Consider the following 18,705-nt stretch of genomic DNA (forward strand, 5'->3'; position numbering starts at 1 on the left):
TACAAAGAGCAATGACCTGAACAAACAGGTAATCTGTGTTACTAGTTTTATCAGAATTGTTCCTCAGTGCAGCAACCTGCATCTCCATTTCACATTCTGTCTTAAATTGTCTAATTACATAAAAGTAAATCGCCCATTTATACATATCGCTGACATTCTGTTGTAAGCAGGAAAAGATGTGACAGTGAAGAGTAGACCAAGTAGACCAACAACGTAGTTAGTTCCACACTTCCACACTACACTGCTGATTAGTAATATAGGTATTAACAGTAACACAGCACTGTATTGATGTGCAACAATATAATCACGTAAACAGATGGGAAGGTTGCAATAATGTTAACTTTAATTGATATAAAATTTATTCAAGTATGTGTTTTGGTTATTCTGCAAAGCAATACATTCAGAAGCAGATTGGTATGGGCCTGTGGAAATGAAAATACACAAGTATGTGTTTTCAGCGAGATCTGTCTAAACTGATAAAATACATCATTAAGACTTCTGATAAATGCAAATTGATCATTCCAATACACAGTATGAATTGAAAGTATGTTTTTACTTCACAAATATTCAGTTTGGTTAATGTGCCATTCTTTTGTACAGTGGTTGGAGCTTCCAGGTTGGTTGTGGCAATATTTTGCATGGAAGTTGTACACTGAAATGTATAAATAAATGTATACGTGTGGTATAAGCAGAATACACATCAGGACAAGGTGGTTTAAGGTACAGTAAGCAATTGCAAAGCAGCTGATGCAACTCCTTTACGTCTATGAGTTGTGAGTTGATAGGCCTGTGACTTATGTAATCCTGCTCCTGACACGTATTCTTGAAGCAACTTACTAGTGACTTTGTGACTCAAGAATTTACCAGGTTTTCCTCATTGAATATAGGTCATGGAATAGAAGGGACAGTGACAACATGGATACAAAATTGGCTGAGGGATAGGAAACAGGGAGTAATGGTTTAAGGGATATTTTTCAGACTGGGGGAAGGTTTGTAGTGGAGTTCCCCAGGGGTTGGTATTGGGACCCTTGTTTTTCCTGATATATGTAAATGATCTAGATCTTGGTGTGCAGGGGACAATTTCAAAGTTTGCGGACAACACAAAACTCGGGAGGATTGTAAACTGTGAGGAGGACAGTATAGAACTTCAAAAGGACATAGATACATTGGTGGAGCAGGCAGACAGGTGGCAGATGAAGTTCAATGCAGAGAAGTGTGAGGTGATGCACTTTGGTACAAAGAACATGGAGAGATAGTATAAAACAAAGGGTTCTATTCTAAAGGGTGTGCAGGATTAGAGAGACCTGGGTGTATATGTACATAAGTCATTAAATGTGGCAGGACAGGTAGAGAGCTGTTTTTACAGCATACAGTATTCTAGGCTTCATTAATAGGGCATAGAGTATAAGAGCAGTGAGGTTATGATGAATATACATAAGATACTGGTTAGATCTCAGCTGGAGTATTGTGTACAGTTCTGGGTGCCACACTATAGGAAGGATGTGAATGCATTGGAGAGAGTGCAGAAGAGGTTTATGAAAATAGTTCCAAGGATGAGACACTTCAGTTATGAAGAAAGATTGGAGAAGTTGGGACTGTTTTCCTTGGAGAGGAGAAGGCTAAGAGCAGACTTGATAGAAGTTTTCAAAATCATGAGGGGCCTGGACAGAGTAGATAGGGAGAAACTGTTCCCACTTGTAAATGGATTGAGAACCACAGGGCACAGATTTAAAGTGTTTTGCAAAAGAAGCAAATGTGAGGTGAGGGAAAACTTTTTTCACACAGCAAGTAGTTAGGATTTGGAATGTACTGTCTGGAAGTGTAGTGGAGGCAGGTTCATTGGGGCTTTCAAGATGGGGGCATTGGATGATTATTTAATTAGAAACAATGTGCAATGTTACAGGGAAAAGGCAGGAGATTGGCACTAAATTAAAATGCTCAGAGAGCCAGTGCACACATGATGGGCCAAATGGCCTCTTTCTACACTGTAGAATCTGTGAATATGTGATATTGAACTGGTCCCAATTCTGTCTCATCTCTATTTGGGTGTTAAACAGCCTGTCAAGGTATCACTGCACAACATTAGGTTGGTTCTTTAATAGCTTTTGTGATCGACGACTCTGTCCCCTATCAATAACATTAGAATCATATCCCCATAACTCATTTGTCAGGTGAATAATGAAGCTCTTTTTGAAATTAATTCATATTTTCCTCACAGACCCAGATCCCAACACTAGCAGCTGGTTCTTCACTCAATGTTCCACGTTATTTGTTACTCTGCACTGCAATCATTTCATATTTTGCCTTCCCTTCCGCTTGCTGTCCTGAGGTAGTGTAGCTCTCCTTTGGGGTTGTCTCTTCATGGTGCAGCTCGATTGTCAGAACATAAATGGCGGTCCCAAGGACTCCACCGATCATTGGTGCGATGACAGGAACCCACCACCACCCATTGCTGACACTGTGTGGACAAAAAAAACAGATAGATATCAGATCCAGTGGCGAGACTGACTCACTCAAGCCAGACCAATGTCTCAGCCTGTTAGAATGGGACAGTTACTACATGCTGTACTCACACGGCTATTCAATGTGTCTGGGGTTCAGTGACATTCAGGCGAGTGATGCTTCAGTGGTTTAGAAACGCTGTGCAAATCCTTGGCATTAGGTTACACCACCCGCTCATTTCTTGGTATCTGTAATCTGACTTCCCCTTATCTCTGGACTTGTGTTGGATGCAAGTTTATAAAGTACACATTTGCTCTTTTGCTACGTCAGAGGGATTCTTCCCCCAGTAGTTTTTACAAAACAGCCAACAACTCAATTAGAAAATGCTGGAGCATGTCATAGGAAAAGTAATGACTAACAGTCTCTATGCAATTGTCTGAGTCTCAAGCCCACCACATGCAACCAATGGCGAATTAATAGCTAAATAAATTCTGTCATTTCTGCTGTCTCACAAGTCTCTCCCTCCAACTTGATCTCTCCTTCCAGCATGGAACAGTCTCGCTCCTTGACCCTGAATTCTCTCATTGCCGACACTTTCTCTGGCCAGTTCAGATAAAGCTAGATTTGGATGAACTTCCCTCTGCACTGGGGAGCTTTTCAAACTTCTTTCCAAACCTACTTTTGATGATTCACAGCCTCCTCCACTGGCTGAGATTTCCTTCTTTTACTCATTTAGTGGGAAGGATAAGAAGCTGAGAAAACCAGCTTTGTATACTTTATTTGTGTTGTTGCTAAAATCAGTGAACACAAAAGGGCTGACAATAAACTTCAAACTGAACACAGGAACAGGAATAGGCCATTCAGCCCCTTGACCTGCTCCGTCATTCAACTAGATCATGGCTGATCATCTACCTCAGTACCACTTCCCCGCACTCTCCCCATGTCCCTTGATGCCATTAATATGTAGAAATCTATCAATTTCTGTTTTGAATATGCTCAATGATTGAGCTTCCAGAGCACTCTGGGTTAGAGAATTCCAGAGGCTCACCGCCCTCTGAGTGAAGAAATTCCTCCTCATTTCAGTCCTAAAGGGCCTGCCTCTTATTCTGAGACTGTATCCCCTGGTTCTAGAACCCCCCCAACCAGGGGAAACATCCTTCCTGCGTCTACCCTAAGTCCTTTAAGAATGTTGTAAGTTTCAATGACATACCTCTCATTCTTCTTTATAAACTCGAGAGAATATGGGCCCAGTCTCCTCAATCTCTCATCATAGGACAATCCCGCCATCTCAGGAATTAGTCTGGTGAATATCTACTGCAATCCCACTATGGCAAGTATATCCTTCCTTAGATAAGAGGACCAGAATTGTACCCAACACTCCAGGTGCTGTCTAAACAAGGTTATATACAATTGAAGAAAGATATCTTTACTCCTATTCTCAAATTCTCTTGTGATAAAGGCCATTATACCATTTGCCTTCCTAATTGCCTGCTGCACCTGCATGTTGGCTTCCAGTGACTTATGAACAAGGACACCCAGGTCCCTATGGACATCAACATTTTCCAATCTCTCACTATTTAAGAAATACTCTGCACCTCTGTTCCTCCTACCAAGATGGATAACCTCGCACATCCATTGGCCATGTCCTTGCCCACTCACCAAGCCTGTCCAAATCCCTTTGAAGCCCCTTTGCATCCTCCTTACAATTCATATTCTCATCTGGTTTTGTGTCATCTGCGAACTTGGAAATATTGCATTTAGTCCCCACATCCAAATCATTGATATAGATTGTGAATAGCTGGGGTACAAGCACTGATCCTTGTGGTCCCCACTGGTCACAGCCTGCCAACCTGAGAATAACCCTTTTATTCCTGCCCTCTGTTTTCTGTCCATTAACCAATCCTCAATCCATGCCAATATATTACCCCCTATCCCATTTGCTCTAGTTTTCTTTACTAACCTCCTGTGTGGGACTTCATCGAAAGCTTCCTGAACACCCATATCCACTGGCTCCCCCTTATCTAATCTGCTAGTAACTTACTCAAAAAACTCCAACAGGTTTGTCAAACATGATTTCACTTTCATAAATCCATGTTGACACTGCCCGATCATACCATTATTTACATAGTGTCCAGTTATCACATCCTTTATAATAGATTCTAGTATTTTCCCTACCACTGACATCAGGCTAAATGGTCCGTAGTTCCTCCTTTTCTCTCTCCCAACTTTCTTAAACAGTGGGGTTACATTTATCACCTTCCAATCTGCAGCCATCATTCCAGAATCTATGAATTTTGAAAGATGACTACCAATGCATTCACTATCTCTACAGACACCTTTTTCAACACTCTAGGATGTAAATCATCAGATCCTGGGATTTATCAACTTTCAGTCCCATTAATTTCTCCAATGCTACTTTTTTTTTACTAACACTAATTTCCTTCAGTTTCTCATTCTCACTAGTCCATTGGTTTGCTCTTATTTCTGGGAGATTTCTTGTTTCCTCCTCAGTGAAGATAAACACAAAGTAATTATTTAGCTTATCTGCCATTTTCCTATTCTCCATTATAAATTCTCTGGTCTCTGCCTGTAATGGACCCACATTTGTCCTTGCTAATCTTTTCCTTTTTACATATCTATAGAAGCTTTTACAGTCCGTTTGTATGTTTCTCACTAGTTTACATTCATTTCCATTCTCACTTTCTTTATCAGTTCCTTGGTCCTCCTTTGCTGAATTCTAAAAAAAAATCCCAATCCTCAGGCCTACTACTATTTTTGGTAACTTTATAAACCTCTTCCTTTGATCTAATACAATCTTTAACTTTCTTTGTTAGCCATGGTTGAGTCACCTTTCCTGTTGGGTTTTTCTGCCTTAAAGGAATGTACATTTGTTGTAAACCATATATTAATTCTTTAAATGCTAGTCATTGCTGGTCTACCATCATATCTTTTAATATGTTTTCCCAATTCACCACAAACAACTTGCCCCTCATACCTTCATAGTTTCCTTTGTTTAGATTTAAGACCTGAGTTTTGTACTGAACTACATTGTTTTCAAACTTAATGTAAAACTGTATCATATTGTGGTCGCTCTTCCCTAAGGGCTCTCTTACAACAAGATCATTGCATAATACTAAATCTAAAATAGCCTGTTTCCTAGTTGGTTCCTCAACATACTGCTCTAGAAAACCATCTTGAGCACATTTCAGGAATTCATTTTCTACAGCATTAGTGCTCATTAGATTTACTCAGTCTATATGTAGATTGAAGTCTCCCAGAATTACTGTATTACCCTTGTTACATGTACCTCTAACTTCCTGATTTGTACCGTGCCTTATATTACCACTATTATTTGGTGGCCTATAAACAGCTTCTACTAATGCTTGCTGCCCCTTGCTGTTTCGTAGCTCCACCCAAACTGATTCTACATCTTGTTCTTCCCGACCTAAGATCCTTTCTCAGTAACGTATTGATCTCATCCCTTATTATCAGCGATTCCCCACCTCCTTTTCCTTTTTGCCTGTCCTTCCTAAATGTCAAAGATCCTTGATTATTCAGTTCCCAGCCTTGGTCACCCTACAGCCCCATCTCCGTCTAATGGCAATTAGAACATACCCGCTTACCTTTATTCATGCCACCAATTCACCCACCTTGTTGCGAATGCTGCATGAAGTCAGATAGAATATATTTAATTCTGCCCTTTTAACATTATTCTGTATTTTGACTCTATTTGATGCTGGCCTTTGTTTCCACTGCCTTCTACTTTCATTTACTACTTTAGTATTTCCCATTATCAGCTTTGTTTTCCTCCTATCCAAATTCCCTCTCAGGTTCCCATCTCCTTCCCAGTTAGTAGAAACCCTCCCTAGCAGCACTAGAATATCTTCCCTGAGGATATTAGTACCTGTCCTGGTAAGGTATAACTCATCCTCCTTGTACAGGTCCCACTGGCCCCAGAAATCTAAAGCCCTCCATCCTAAACTGTTTCTCCACCATGTGTTAGACCATAAGACCATAAGACATAGGAGCAGAAAACAGGCCATTCGGCCCATCGAGTCCGCTCTGCCATTCAATCATGGCTGATAAGTTTCTCAACCCCATTCTCCCACCTTCTCCCCATAATCTTTGATCCCCTTACCAATCAAGAACCTATCCATCTCGGTCTTAAATACACTCAATGACCTGGCCTCCACAGCCTTCTGAATTCCATAGATTCACCACTCTCTGGCTAAAGAAGTTTCTCCTCATCTCTGTTCTAAAAGGTCTTCCCTTTACTCTGAGGCTGTGCCCTCGGGTCCTAGCCTCTCCTACTAATGGAAACATCTTCCCCACGTCCACTCTATCCAGGCCTTTCAGTATTCTGTAAGTTTCAACCAGATCCCCCCTCATCCTTCTAAACTCCATCGAGTATAGACCCAGAGTCCTCAAACGTTCCTCATATGTTAAGCTTTTCATTCCTGGGATCATTCTCGTGAACCTCCTCTGGACCCTCTCCAGGGCCAGCATATCCTTCCTGAGATACGGGGCCCAAAATTGCTCACAATATTCTAAATGTGGTCTGACCAGAGCCTTATAAAGCCTCAGCAGCACATCCCTGCTTTTATATTCTAGTCCTCTTGAAATAAATGCCAACATTGCATTTGCCTTCCTAACTACCACATCAACCTGCAAGTTAACCTTAAGAGAATCCTGGACTAGGACTCCCAAGTCCCTTTGCACTCCAGATTTCTGAATTCTCTCCCCATTTAGAAAATAGGCTATGCCTCTATTCTTCCTACCAAAGTGCATGACCTCACACTTCCCCATGTTGTATTCCATCTGCCACTTCTTTGCCCATTCTCCTAGCCTGTCCAAATCCTTCTGCAGCCTCCCCGCCTCCTCAATACTACCCGTCCCTCCACCTATCTTTGTATCATCTGCAAACTTAGCCAGGATGCCCTCAGTTCCTTCATCTAGATCATTAATGTATAATGTTCATTCGCACAATCCTCCTATTCCTATTGAGGTAACTATAGGCCAGTTAGCTTAATCTGTCATTGGGAAAATGTTGGAGTCTATTATAAAGGATGTAATAGCAGAGCATTTAGAAATGCAAAATATAATCAAGCAGAGTCAGCATGGCTTCATGAAGGGAAATCATGCCTGACAAATTTATTAGAATTCTTTGAGGAGGTAACAAGCAGGATAGATAAAGGGGAGCCAGTGGATGTAATATATTTGGATTTCCAAAAGGCATTCAATAAGGTACCACACATAAGGCTACTTAATAAGATAAGAGCCCATGGTGTTGGGGGTAGTATATTAGCATGGATAGCGCTCTGACTAACTAATAGAAGACAGTTGGGATACAGGGTGCATTTTCAGGATGGCAACTTGTAACTAGTGGAGTGCCACAGGGATCAGTGCTAGGGCCACAATTATTTACAATATATATTACTGACTTGGATGAGGGAAATTAATGTACTTTCATCAATTTCGCAGATGACAAAAAAGTGGGTGGGAAGGCAGATGGTGAGGATGACACAAAGAGTCTACAGAGGGATATAGACAGGTTAAGTGAGTGGGCAAAAATGTGGCAGATGGAATATAATGTGGCAGGTGTGAGGTTATGCACTTTGGCAGGAAGAATAGAGGAGCTGAATATTACTTAAATGGAAAAAGACTGCAGAAAGCTGTAGCATAGAGGGATTTGGGGGTCCTCGTGCATGAATCACAAAAAGCAAGCGTACAAGTTCAGCAGGTAATAGGCAAGGCAAATGGAATGTTAGCCTTTATTTCAAAGGGAATGGAGTATAAAAATAGGGAAGCCATGCTAAAACTATACAAGGCACTAGTTAGACCACACCTAGAATACTGTGAACAGTTTTGGTCCCTTTATCTAAGGAAAGATGTACCGGCATTAGAGGCAGTCCAGAGAAGGTTCACTAGGTTGATCCTGGGGATGGAGGGATTTTCTTATGATGAGAGGTTGAGTAGGTTGGGTCTGTACTCATTGGAGTTTAGACGAATGAGAGGCGACCTTATTGAAACATATAAGATTCTTAGGGGGTTTGACAGGATAGATGCTGAGAGGCTGTTTCCCCTTGTGGGAGAGCCTAGGACCAGAGGGCATAATCTCAGAGTGAGGAGTTGTCCATTTAAAACAGAGATGAGGAAGAATTTCTTCTCTCAGAAGGTAGTCAATATATGGAGCTCTTTACTGTAGAGGGCTGTAGAGCCTGGGCTGTTAATTACATTCGAGGCTGAGATAGACAGATTTTTAATCAGTAAGGGAATCAAGGGTTAAGGGGAAAAGGCAGGAAAGTGGTGTCGAGGATGATCAGATCAGTCATGGTCTCATTGAACGGAGCAGACTCGATGCGCTGAAAGGCCTATTTCTGCTCCTACGTCTCATGGTCTTATGCTCAGTAGCACGTGGTACTGAGAGTAATCCTGAGATTACTGCCCTAGAGGTCCTGCTTTTCAATCTCTTTCCTAGCTCCCTATAAACTGCTTTCAGGATCTCATCCCTCTTTCTATGTTGTTGGTACCGATGTGGATGACCTCTGGCTGTTCACCCTCCCTCAAAAGAATGTCCTGCAGCCGCTTGGCAACTTCCTTGGCCCTGGGACCAGGGAGGCAACATACCATCCTGGAGTCACATCTACGGCTGCAGAAATACCTGTCTGTTCCCCTAACAGTTGAATCTCCTACCGCTATTGCTGTTCCACTCTTCTTCCTCCCCTCATGTGTAGCTGAGCCACCAGTGGTGCCACGGACTTGGGTCTTGCTTCACTCCCCTGAGGAACCATGGACCTCACCAGTATCCAAAATGGAAAACTGATTGGTGAGCGAGATGGACTAACTGCGTTGCTGGTCACCCACTCCCTCTCTGCCTCCGTGCTCCTAATCTGTGGGTGTGACTACCTCCCTAAACGTGTCATCCACGTGGTTCTCAACCTCGCAGATGCGCCACAGTGACTCCAGCTGGAGTTCCGAAACCTGGGCCGGAATTTTCCAGCCCCCCTGCCCTGTGACGGGTTCCCCTCAAGGGGGGGCTGACGAGCCACTGAAATCTCCGCTCACATCGGCGGGACCGGAAGATTCCGCAGGCGTGAGGGGCTGGAAATTTCCGGTCCCGGAGTTCAAATTTCTGCAGCTGGTGACGCTTCCTGCCCATGTGGTGTCCAGGCTACAGCAAGTGTCCATGGCTTTCTACATGTTACAGCATGGGCTTTCTACATGTAACAGCATGGGCTTTCCACATGTAACAGCACGGGCTTTCCACATGTAACAGCACGGGCTTTCCACATGTTACAGCATGGGCTTTCTACATGTAACAGCATGGGCTTTCCACATGTAACAGCACGGGCTTTCCACATGTAACAGCACGGGCTTTCCACATGTTACAGCATGGGCTTTCTACATGTAACAGCATGGGCTTTCCACATGTAACAGCACGGGCTTTCCACATGTAACAGCACGGGCTTTCCACACGTTACAGCATGGGCTTTCCACATGTAACAGCACGGGCTTTCCACATGTAACAGCACGGGCTTTCCACATGTAACAGCATGGGCTTTCTACATGTAACAGCACGGGCTTTCCACATGTAACAGCATGGGCTTTCCACATGTAACAGCATGGGCTTTCCACATGTAACAGCATGGGCTTTCCACATGTTACAGCACGGGCTTTCTACATGTAACAGCACGGGCTTTCCACATGTTACAGCACGGGCTTTCCACATGTTACAGCATGGGCTCTCTACATGTAACAGCATGGGCTTTCCACATGTTACAGCATGGGCTCTCTACATGTAACAGCATGGGCTTTCCACATGTTACAGCATGGGCTCTCTACATGTAACAGCATGGGCTTTCCACATGTTACAGCATGGGCTCTCTACATGTAACAGCATGGGCTTTCCACATGTTACAGCATGGGCTTTCCACATGTTACAGCATGGGCTTTCCACATGTTACAGCATGGGCTTTCCACATGTTACAGCATGGGCTTTCCACATGTTACAGCATGGGCTTTCCACATGTTACAGCACGGGCTTTCCACATGTTACAGCATGGGCTTTCCACATGTAACAGCATGGGCTTTCCACATGTTACAGCATGGGCTCTCTACATGTTACAGCACGGGCTTTCCACATGTTACAGCATGGGCTTTCCACATGTTACAGCACGGGCTTTCCACATGTAACAGCATGGGCTTTCCACATGTAACAGCATGGGCTTTCCACATGTAACAGCATGGGCTTTCCACATGTTACAGCACGGGCTTTCCACATGTTACAGCATGGGCTTTCCACATGTTACAGCATGGGCTTTCCACATGTAACAGCATGGGCTTTCCACATGTTACAGCACGGGCTTTCCACATGTTACAGCATGGGCTTTCCACATGTTACAGCATGGGCTTTCCACATGTTACAGCATGGGCTTTCCACATGTAACAGCATGGGCTTTCCACATGTTACAGCACGGGCTTTCCACATGTTACAGCATGGGCTTTCCACATGTTACAGCATGGGCTCTCTACATGTTACAGCATGGGCTTTCCACATGTTACAGCATGGGCTTTCCACATGTAACAGCATGGGCTTTCCACATGTAACAGCATGGGCTTTCCACATGTAACAGCATGGGCTTTCCACATGTAACAGCATGGGCTTTCCACATGTTACAGCACGGGCTTTCCACATGTTACAGCATGGGCTTTCCACATGTTACAGCATGGGCTTTCCACATGTAACAGCATGGGCTTTCCACATGTTACAGCACGGGCTTTCCACATGTTACAGCATGGGCTTTCCACATGTTACAGCATGGGCTTTCCACATGTTACAGCATGGGCTTTCCACATGTAACAGCATGGGCTTTCCACATGTTACAGCACGGGCTTTCCACATGTTACAGCATGGGCTTTCCACATGTTACAGCATGGGCTCTCTACATGTTACAGCATGGGCTTTCCACATGTTACAGCATGGGCTTTCCACATGTTACAGCATGGGCTTTCCACATGTTACAGCATGGGCTCTCTACATGTTACAGCATGGGCTTTCCACATGTTACAGCATGGGCTTTCCACATGTTACAGCATGGGCTCTCTACATGTTACAGCATGGGCTTTCCACATGTTACAGCATGGGCTCTCTACATGTTACAGCATGGGCTTTCCACATGTTACAGCATGGGCTTTCCACATGTTACAGCATGGGCTCTCTACATGTTACAGCATGGGCTTTCCACATGTAACAGTATGGGCTTTCCACATGTTACAGCATGGGCTTTCCACATGTTACAGCATGGGCTTTCCACATGTTACAGCATGGGCTTTCCACATGTTACAGCATGGGCTTTCCACATGTTACAGCATGGGCTTTCCACATGTTACAGCATGGGCTTTCCACATGTAACAGCATGGGCTTTCCACATGTTACAGCATGGGCTTTCCACATGTAACAGCATGGGCTTTCCACATGTTACAGCATGGGCTTTCCACATGTTACAGCATGGGCTTTCCACATGTTACAGCATGGGCTTTCCACATGTTACAGCATGGGCTTTCCACATGTTACAGCATGGGCTTTCCACATGTAACAGCACGGGCTTTCCACATGTTACAGCATGGGCTTTCCACATGTTACAGCATGGGCTTTCCACATGTTACAGCACGGGCTTTCCACATGTTACAGCATGGGCTTTCCACATGTTACAGCACGGGCTTTCCACATGTTACAGCATGGGCTTTCCACATGTTACAGCATGGGCTTTCCACATGTAACAGCATGGGCTTTCCACATGTTACAGCATGGGCTTTCCACATGTTACAGCATGGGCTTTCCACATGTTACAGCACGGGCTTTCCACATGTTACAGCACGGGCTTTCCACATGTAACAGCATGGGCTTTCCACATGTTACAGCATGGGCTTTCCACATGTTACAGCATGGGCTTTCCACATGTAACAGCATGGGCTTTCCACATGTAACAGCATGGGCTTTCCACATGTTACAGCATGGGCTTTCCACATGTAACAGCATGGGCTTTCCACATGTAACAGCATGGGCTTTCTACATGTTACAGCATGGGCTTTCCACATGTAACAGCATGGGCTTTCCACATGTTACAGCATGGGCTTTCCACATGTTACAGCATGGGCTTTCCACATGTTACAGCATGGGCTTTCCACATGTTACAGCATGGGCTTTCCACATGTTACAGCATGGGCTTTCCACATGTTACAGCACGGGCTTTCCACATGTAACAGCATGGGCTTTCCACATGTTACAGCATGGGCTTTCCACATGTTACAGCATGGGCTTTCCACATGTTACAGCATGGGCTTTCCACATGTTACAGCACGGGCTTTCCACATGTAACAGCATGGGCTTTCCACATGTAACAGCATGGGCTTTCCACATGTTACAGCATGGGCTTTCCACATGTTACAGCATGGGCTCTCTACATGTTACAGCATGGGCTCTCTACATGTTACAGCATGGGCTCTCTACATGTTACAGCATGGGCTTTCCACATGTTACAGCATGGGCTTTCCACATGTTACAGCATGGGCTTTCTACAACAGACAAGCTGCCCTGCCATGCCTTTACTTCCCTGCTGCTTGTGTCACTTAATTAACTTTAAGTAGTTGCCTTTACTAAAACTTTTTTTTTTAAATTTCAGCTGTTTACAGACACTCTCTAGCCACAGTCACTTACTGTTTTCCTGTGATGTTACTATTTGATTCTTTTTTCAAACTCACTCAGCTCCTGAAGGCTCCCGTTATAGAGCTGCTCCCAAGTTCCCAGTTCCCAAAGGTGTGAACATGTTTGTCTAACACAACCTAATCAAATGGCATCACATGGCAGCCCCACTCACCTACCCAGGAGCTTTCTCTTCATTAAAGTCCCTTACCAAGCCTGCCAGAAACATGGCATAAACAGGAGAGTAGCATTCCAATTTGGCAAATCTGTGCAGTTCATTAACACGACACCACAGCCCACTAACTTTGTTCCTCACATGTTATTTTGTTGCATTGGAGAGTTCAATCAATATAAACTTCAGCAGGACCCTCCACTGACATATCCTGCTGAGCAATCATACTGTTCCCTTATGATTATTCATATGGATATCTTACTGCTTTCAGCAGTGTTTCAATCTCCTGGGGTACATCTTGTATCTAGGATGTCATTGTCCTTATTGCAAAAACGCAAGTACAGGTTGCACATGGTCCGGGAAATGCAGCAACCAATTTATACGCAGCCAGTTCCCACAGACAGCAACGTGAGAATGACCAGGTTATCTGTCTTAGGTTTTGGTCAAGGGAGGAACATTTCTGCCCTTCTTCAGATGCTGTCATGGGCTCTTTTACATCGACCTGAGAGGGCAGAGAGAGCCTTGATTTAAGTTCTCAGTGAAGGGTGGCACCTCTGACAGTGTAGCACTCCCTTGGTACTGCACTCAAGCACAGTAGTACTTCATTAGACAGCACGGTTTCAGGACAATTGTTAACTAAATTAGGTTTCTTCTTAATAAAGACACCACTTTCTGGTAAAATTACAAATTTGCATCGGTGCATGTACCCTGGCTGCAAGTCACTGTGAATTCATTTTAACATCCTCGTTAGACTAATCTGGGCAATGGGCCTGAGATGTATTGAAGAACATACGTCATTTGTACTGTTAGTTTGTGTGGTCTGAACGCAAATGAGCGCACTGTCTTTCCCTGCAGACTACTGTGCTTGCACGGTCACAGTACATACTGCCTTGCTCTATTATGCACTGAGTAGTACCTGGCATGCACACATTCTGTTTATCTACCAGCACATCAGGTACCGAAGGATGGATATAATCAGAGCATGTGCTGCCAGGTTAAACAAGCCTGAGGAGCTGAGCTTATGTCAGTTGTGTCTACAGAGCAGCTCATAATATCATCACTTGCATTGGATTCTGGAGGAAAGGCTGTCACCAGCCTTCCTATGCCAACATAGCAGATGGCACCATATGGCATCCTTGAATCAGAAACTTCCTCAGTATTAAATGTATAATTAATCATTTATCCTCATCTCTCCTATGGTCAGCATGAGGAAAAACTGGGAGTTCAGTTTAATTCCAAGGTTATTAATAGGATATCACTTACTGCCTCCCATCAATACTCAAGTCGTAACTGAGGGGACAGTAAGACAGCTGGTGAAAGTGGGAAAAGGAAGTTTGGTGTGGGGGCATCTGCACAACTGGATTCTGAAGTTCATTGGGAGAGGACCATACCACTTGTACTTTCCTCAGTTGACTAATTGTAGGGGAAAAAACCAGGCATTTGGAGTTCCCAGGTTTCCACTCACATTTATTCTTTCACTAAGATTAGAAAACAGAGGAAAATATATCCCCATGTGATTGTTCTCAGCTCTGAAAGAGGACTTCTTGGGGTTGGGGCTGGAGGATTTACTGAACTCGTCTGGTTCAGGGAGCATAATTGATATGAGCCAGTGACATATCAGATGTAGCCCGAGCAGTGAACTGCTTGTGGAGAATAAAATCAAAGCATTAAACTCCTGGGATGACAGTTCAGGCAAATACTGAAATCCTACAAAGACTTCATCACTTGCCAGGGTACTAATTAAATCAGGAAGAGTTTTGTTTTGTTTCTAAATGTAAAACATAGCTAGCTGCGGGACTGACATAATGTGGAAGCGGAAAAAGGAATGTGTAATGTAGAGGGGCTTATACAGTTGGACTTTGAAGTTTATAGGGAGAAGGCAGAACCTCTTACACCCTGCAGGCATGTTGGCTTCATAAAGAGCATAGGAAATAGGAGCAAAAGTAGGCCAATCGGCCCCTCAAGCCTGTTCCACCATTCAATACAATCATGATTGATCTGAATGTGGCCTCAACTCCACTTATCTGCCTGCCCCCATAACCCTTGACTCCCTTGTAGATCAAAAATCTGTCTAACTCCACCTTGAATATATTTAATGACCTCCAAACTCCACAGCTCTTTGAGATAGAGAATTCCAAAAGTTAATAAGTCTCTGAGTGAAGAAGTTCCTCCTCAATTCTGTCCTAAATGGGAGACCCCTTATTTTTAAACTGTGCCCCCTAGTATTAGAGTCCTCCACGAGGAGAAACATCCTCTCAATATCCACCCCGTCAAGACCCCTCAGAATCTTATATGTTTCAATAAGATCACCTCTCATTCTTCTAAACTCCAATGAGTATAGGCTCAACCTTCCCTCATAAGACAACCCTTTCATCGCAGGAATCAAATTTTAAGGGATTTTAGCCAGAAGCTGGCTCCACCCACAAAACTGGCCACACTCCAATTACAAAATAACAAATGTTACAGCTTCTGCCAGTTGTGCCTGTTGCTGAGTGCTCGAGGGGGCTCTTTAAATTAGTTTTTTTATTTAGGTGCAGTGTTACTGTTGTGATATTGTCACATACCTGAAAACCTCAAATCCCCATCCAGCCACGGCTGTGAAGAGCCGTGGCCCCAGGTCACGAGCTGGGTTGATTGGACAGCCACAGTTGAAGCCCATTGAAAGAGTGATAACCATGATGATCAGGCCAATCACCACTGGCTCCAAACCTTTGGGCACTGCATTGTTCTTGGCGTCCAAAATGGCGAGGATAGCGAAGAGCAGAGCAGCAGTGCCCACGACCTGTTCAAAACAGGAAGCAAGTGTTGTTAGTACAAAGAGCACAATACTGTAGATGCTGGAAATCTGAAATCAAGAACAAAAAGGCCACCAGCCTGAAACGTTAACTCTGTTCCTCTTCCTAGGAATTGTCGGACCTGCTGAATATTTCCAGCATTGTCTGTTTTCATTATGGCAAGTTTCATTAGTTAGATCGATATTTTGTCAATTGCTTAATGCTGTTCACTTTTCCCCATCGAATCACTTGGAAAAGGTTGTCTTCTACAAATTTAATTCCCTATTTTTTTGTTTGTATGTTTGTAAAACATGATACAAGGTCTTTCAGTTTCTCATTTTGAGGAGGTGTAACTGAATCAACAATATTCAGTCGGCAATGATGTTCAGATTTGTAATTATATCATGGAGAAGTGTGAAGATATCCTTTGACTGACAGGTGGAAGTTCATGGAACTGCTTTTTGGAAACCATTGGAGAGGGTTGTCATGGAGACCAAAGCTCCAGTCCAAAGAATAAAATAGGTTGCTTGAATTTTTGCATCACAGGTTAAATTTATTTCATGATCCCATTGCATCCATGTGTATAACATGAGTACTTGAATTAAATGTTAATATGCACTTTACTTAAGTGCTAGATACACTGTAATCATAAACATCAGAATTATAAACTAATGAACTGAAAATAAGACATTGTATCTCAGACTAGATATGGTACATGTGAAAGTATTTGTGTTTGATGGTGGCATATTCATTCTTACAGTTTTAAGGTACTTGACATCATGCTGTGGAGTTTCTTTGATCAGTGATTCTCTTTGGCTTTAGCTTTTCCTTGTGTGGGTATGTTTCTCATTTCTTCTTGTTGCATAGCTTCTAGATTTGTTGGCAAATGTGGGAGCAACTGAAGGTTTTTTCATTGAATAGCTAAAACTCTTTGTTTACTTCCCTGTGCACATCTCACGCGGCTCTCTTGTGTCTTAGAGGGTAGGTTGACCAACTCTCAGACTTCCAGCCCAATGGCCCTTCACCTGGTTGCTAAGAAATGTGCAGTAAAGGTCATTTTCATAACTCGAATTGCAACGGTTTGCATAAAGCTGAAAACTGCAGGAGATGTGTAGCAATGGCCAGTGCAGACGCTCCAGGCTCAATTCTCATCTTCCCCATTGGGCAGGAGTGGGTCAGTCGCACAATGAAAGTGGCCCAACTCCCACTGCCAGGACTGTTTTGAAGGGAGCCTTGAATTGGGCAGTAAGATAAAAGCAACAACACCTCTTTGTCCTTTTGTCTATGACATCTTTTGGTTATCTCCACCTATCACTGGCCCTCTATCCAGCTCTACCTGTCCCACTCCCCCCCTTAAACCAGCTTATATTTCACCTCTTTTCTATTTTTACTTAGTTCTGTTGAAGAGTCATACGGACTCGAAACGTTAACTGTGTTCCTCTCCGCAGATGCTGCCAGACCTGCTGAGTTTTTCCAGGTAGTTTTATTTTTGTCTTGAATTGGGCAGCCCTGGCACACACATCAGGAAACAAGAAAGCACTTCATTAGCCTAGGCAAGTCGGGCTCATAGAATCCATATTCAGTTCTGAACTACCAATGGTAGTGGTATTGTCGCTGGACTAGTAATCCAGAGACCCAGGGTAATGCTCTGGGGACCCGGGTTCCAAATGAAATCAGATGGACCACCCAACATTGACCCAGGCACCAGAAACAACAACGGCAAACTCAGCCCTGTCAACCCTGCAAAGTCCTCCTTACTAACATCTGGGGGGCTAGTGCCAAAATTGGGAGAGCTGCCTCACAGACTAGTCAAGCAACAGCTTGACATAGTCATCCTCACGGAATCATATCTTACAGATAATGTCCCAGACTCCACCATCACCATCCCCGGGTATGTCCTGTCTCACTGGCAGGACAGACCCAGCAGAGGTGGCCGCACAGTGGTATACAGTTGGGAGAGAGTTGCCTTGGGAGTCCTCAACATCGACTCTGGACCCCATGAAGTCTCATGGCATCAAACATGGGCGAGGAAACCTCCTTCTGATTACAACGTACCACCTTCCCTCTGCTGATGAATCAATGCTCCTTCATGTTGAACACACTTGGAGGAAGCACTGAGGGTGGCAAAGGCTTTGAGTGGGGAACTTCAATGTTCATCACCAAGAGTGGCTCGGTAGCACCACTACTGACCGAGCTGACTGAGTCCTAAATGACATAACTGCTAGACTGGGTCTGCGGCAGGTGGTGAGGGGACCAACAAGAGGGAAAAACATACTTGACCTCATCCTCACCAACCTAACTGCCGCAGATGCATCTGTCTGTGACAGTATCTGTAGGCATGACCAATGCACAGTCGTTGTGGAGATGAAGTCCCAGCTTCACATTGAGGATAACCTCCATTGAGTTGTGTGGCACTACCACTGTGCAAAATGGGATAGATTTCGAACACATCTAGCAACTCAAGACTGGGCATCCATGAGGCGCTGTGGGTCATCAGAAGCAACAGGATTGTACTCGAACACAATCTGTAACCTCATGGACTGGCATATTCCCCATTGTACCATTACCATCAAGCCAGGGGATCAACCTTGGTTCAATGAAGAGTGTAGGAGGGC

At 43.9% G+C, this 18,705-nt stretch overlaps 1 protein-coding gene across 1 annotated transcript in view; it reads right to left on the reverse strand.

Annotated features, from left to right (window-relative positions):
- Window positions 1-320: 320 nt before the first annotated feature.
- Window positions 321-18,705, reverse strand: part of LOC144668369 (aquaporin-9-like) — a 93,544-nt gene continuing 75,159 nt past the window's right edge. The window contains exons 5-6 of the mRNA XM_078530313.1: window positions 15,881-16,098; window positions 321-2,458 (exon numbers count right to left, since the gene is read on the reverse strand). Coding sequence (XP_078386439.1) covers window positions 2,266-2,458; window positions 15,881-16,098 — 411 coding nt within the window. The 3' untranslated portion in view covers window positions 321-2,265. The remainder of the gene's footprint in view (window positions 2,459-15,880; window positions 16,099-18,705) is intronic.

The sequence above is a fragment of the Cetorhinus maximus genome, chromosome 26 (assembly GCF_964194155.1).
Source record: "Cetorhinus maximus chromosome 26, sCetMax3.hap1.1, whole genome shotgun sequence".
Lineage (NCBI taxonomy): Eukaryota > Metazoa > Chordata > Chondrichthyes > Lamniformes > Cetorhinidae > Cetorhinus > Cetorhinus maximus.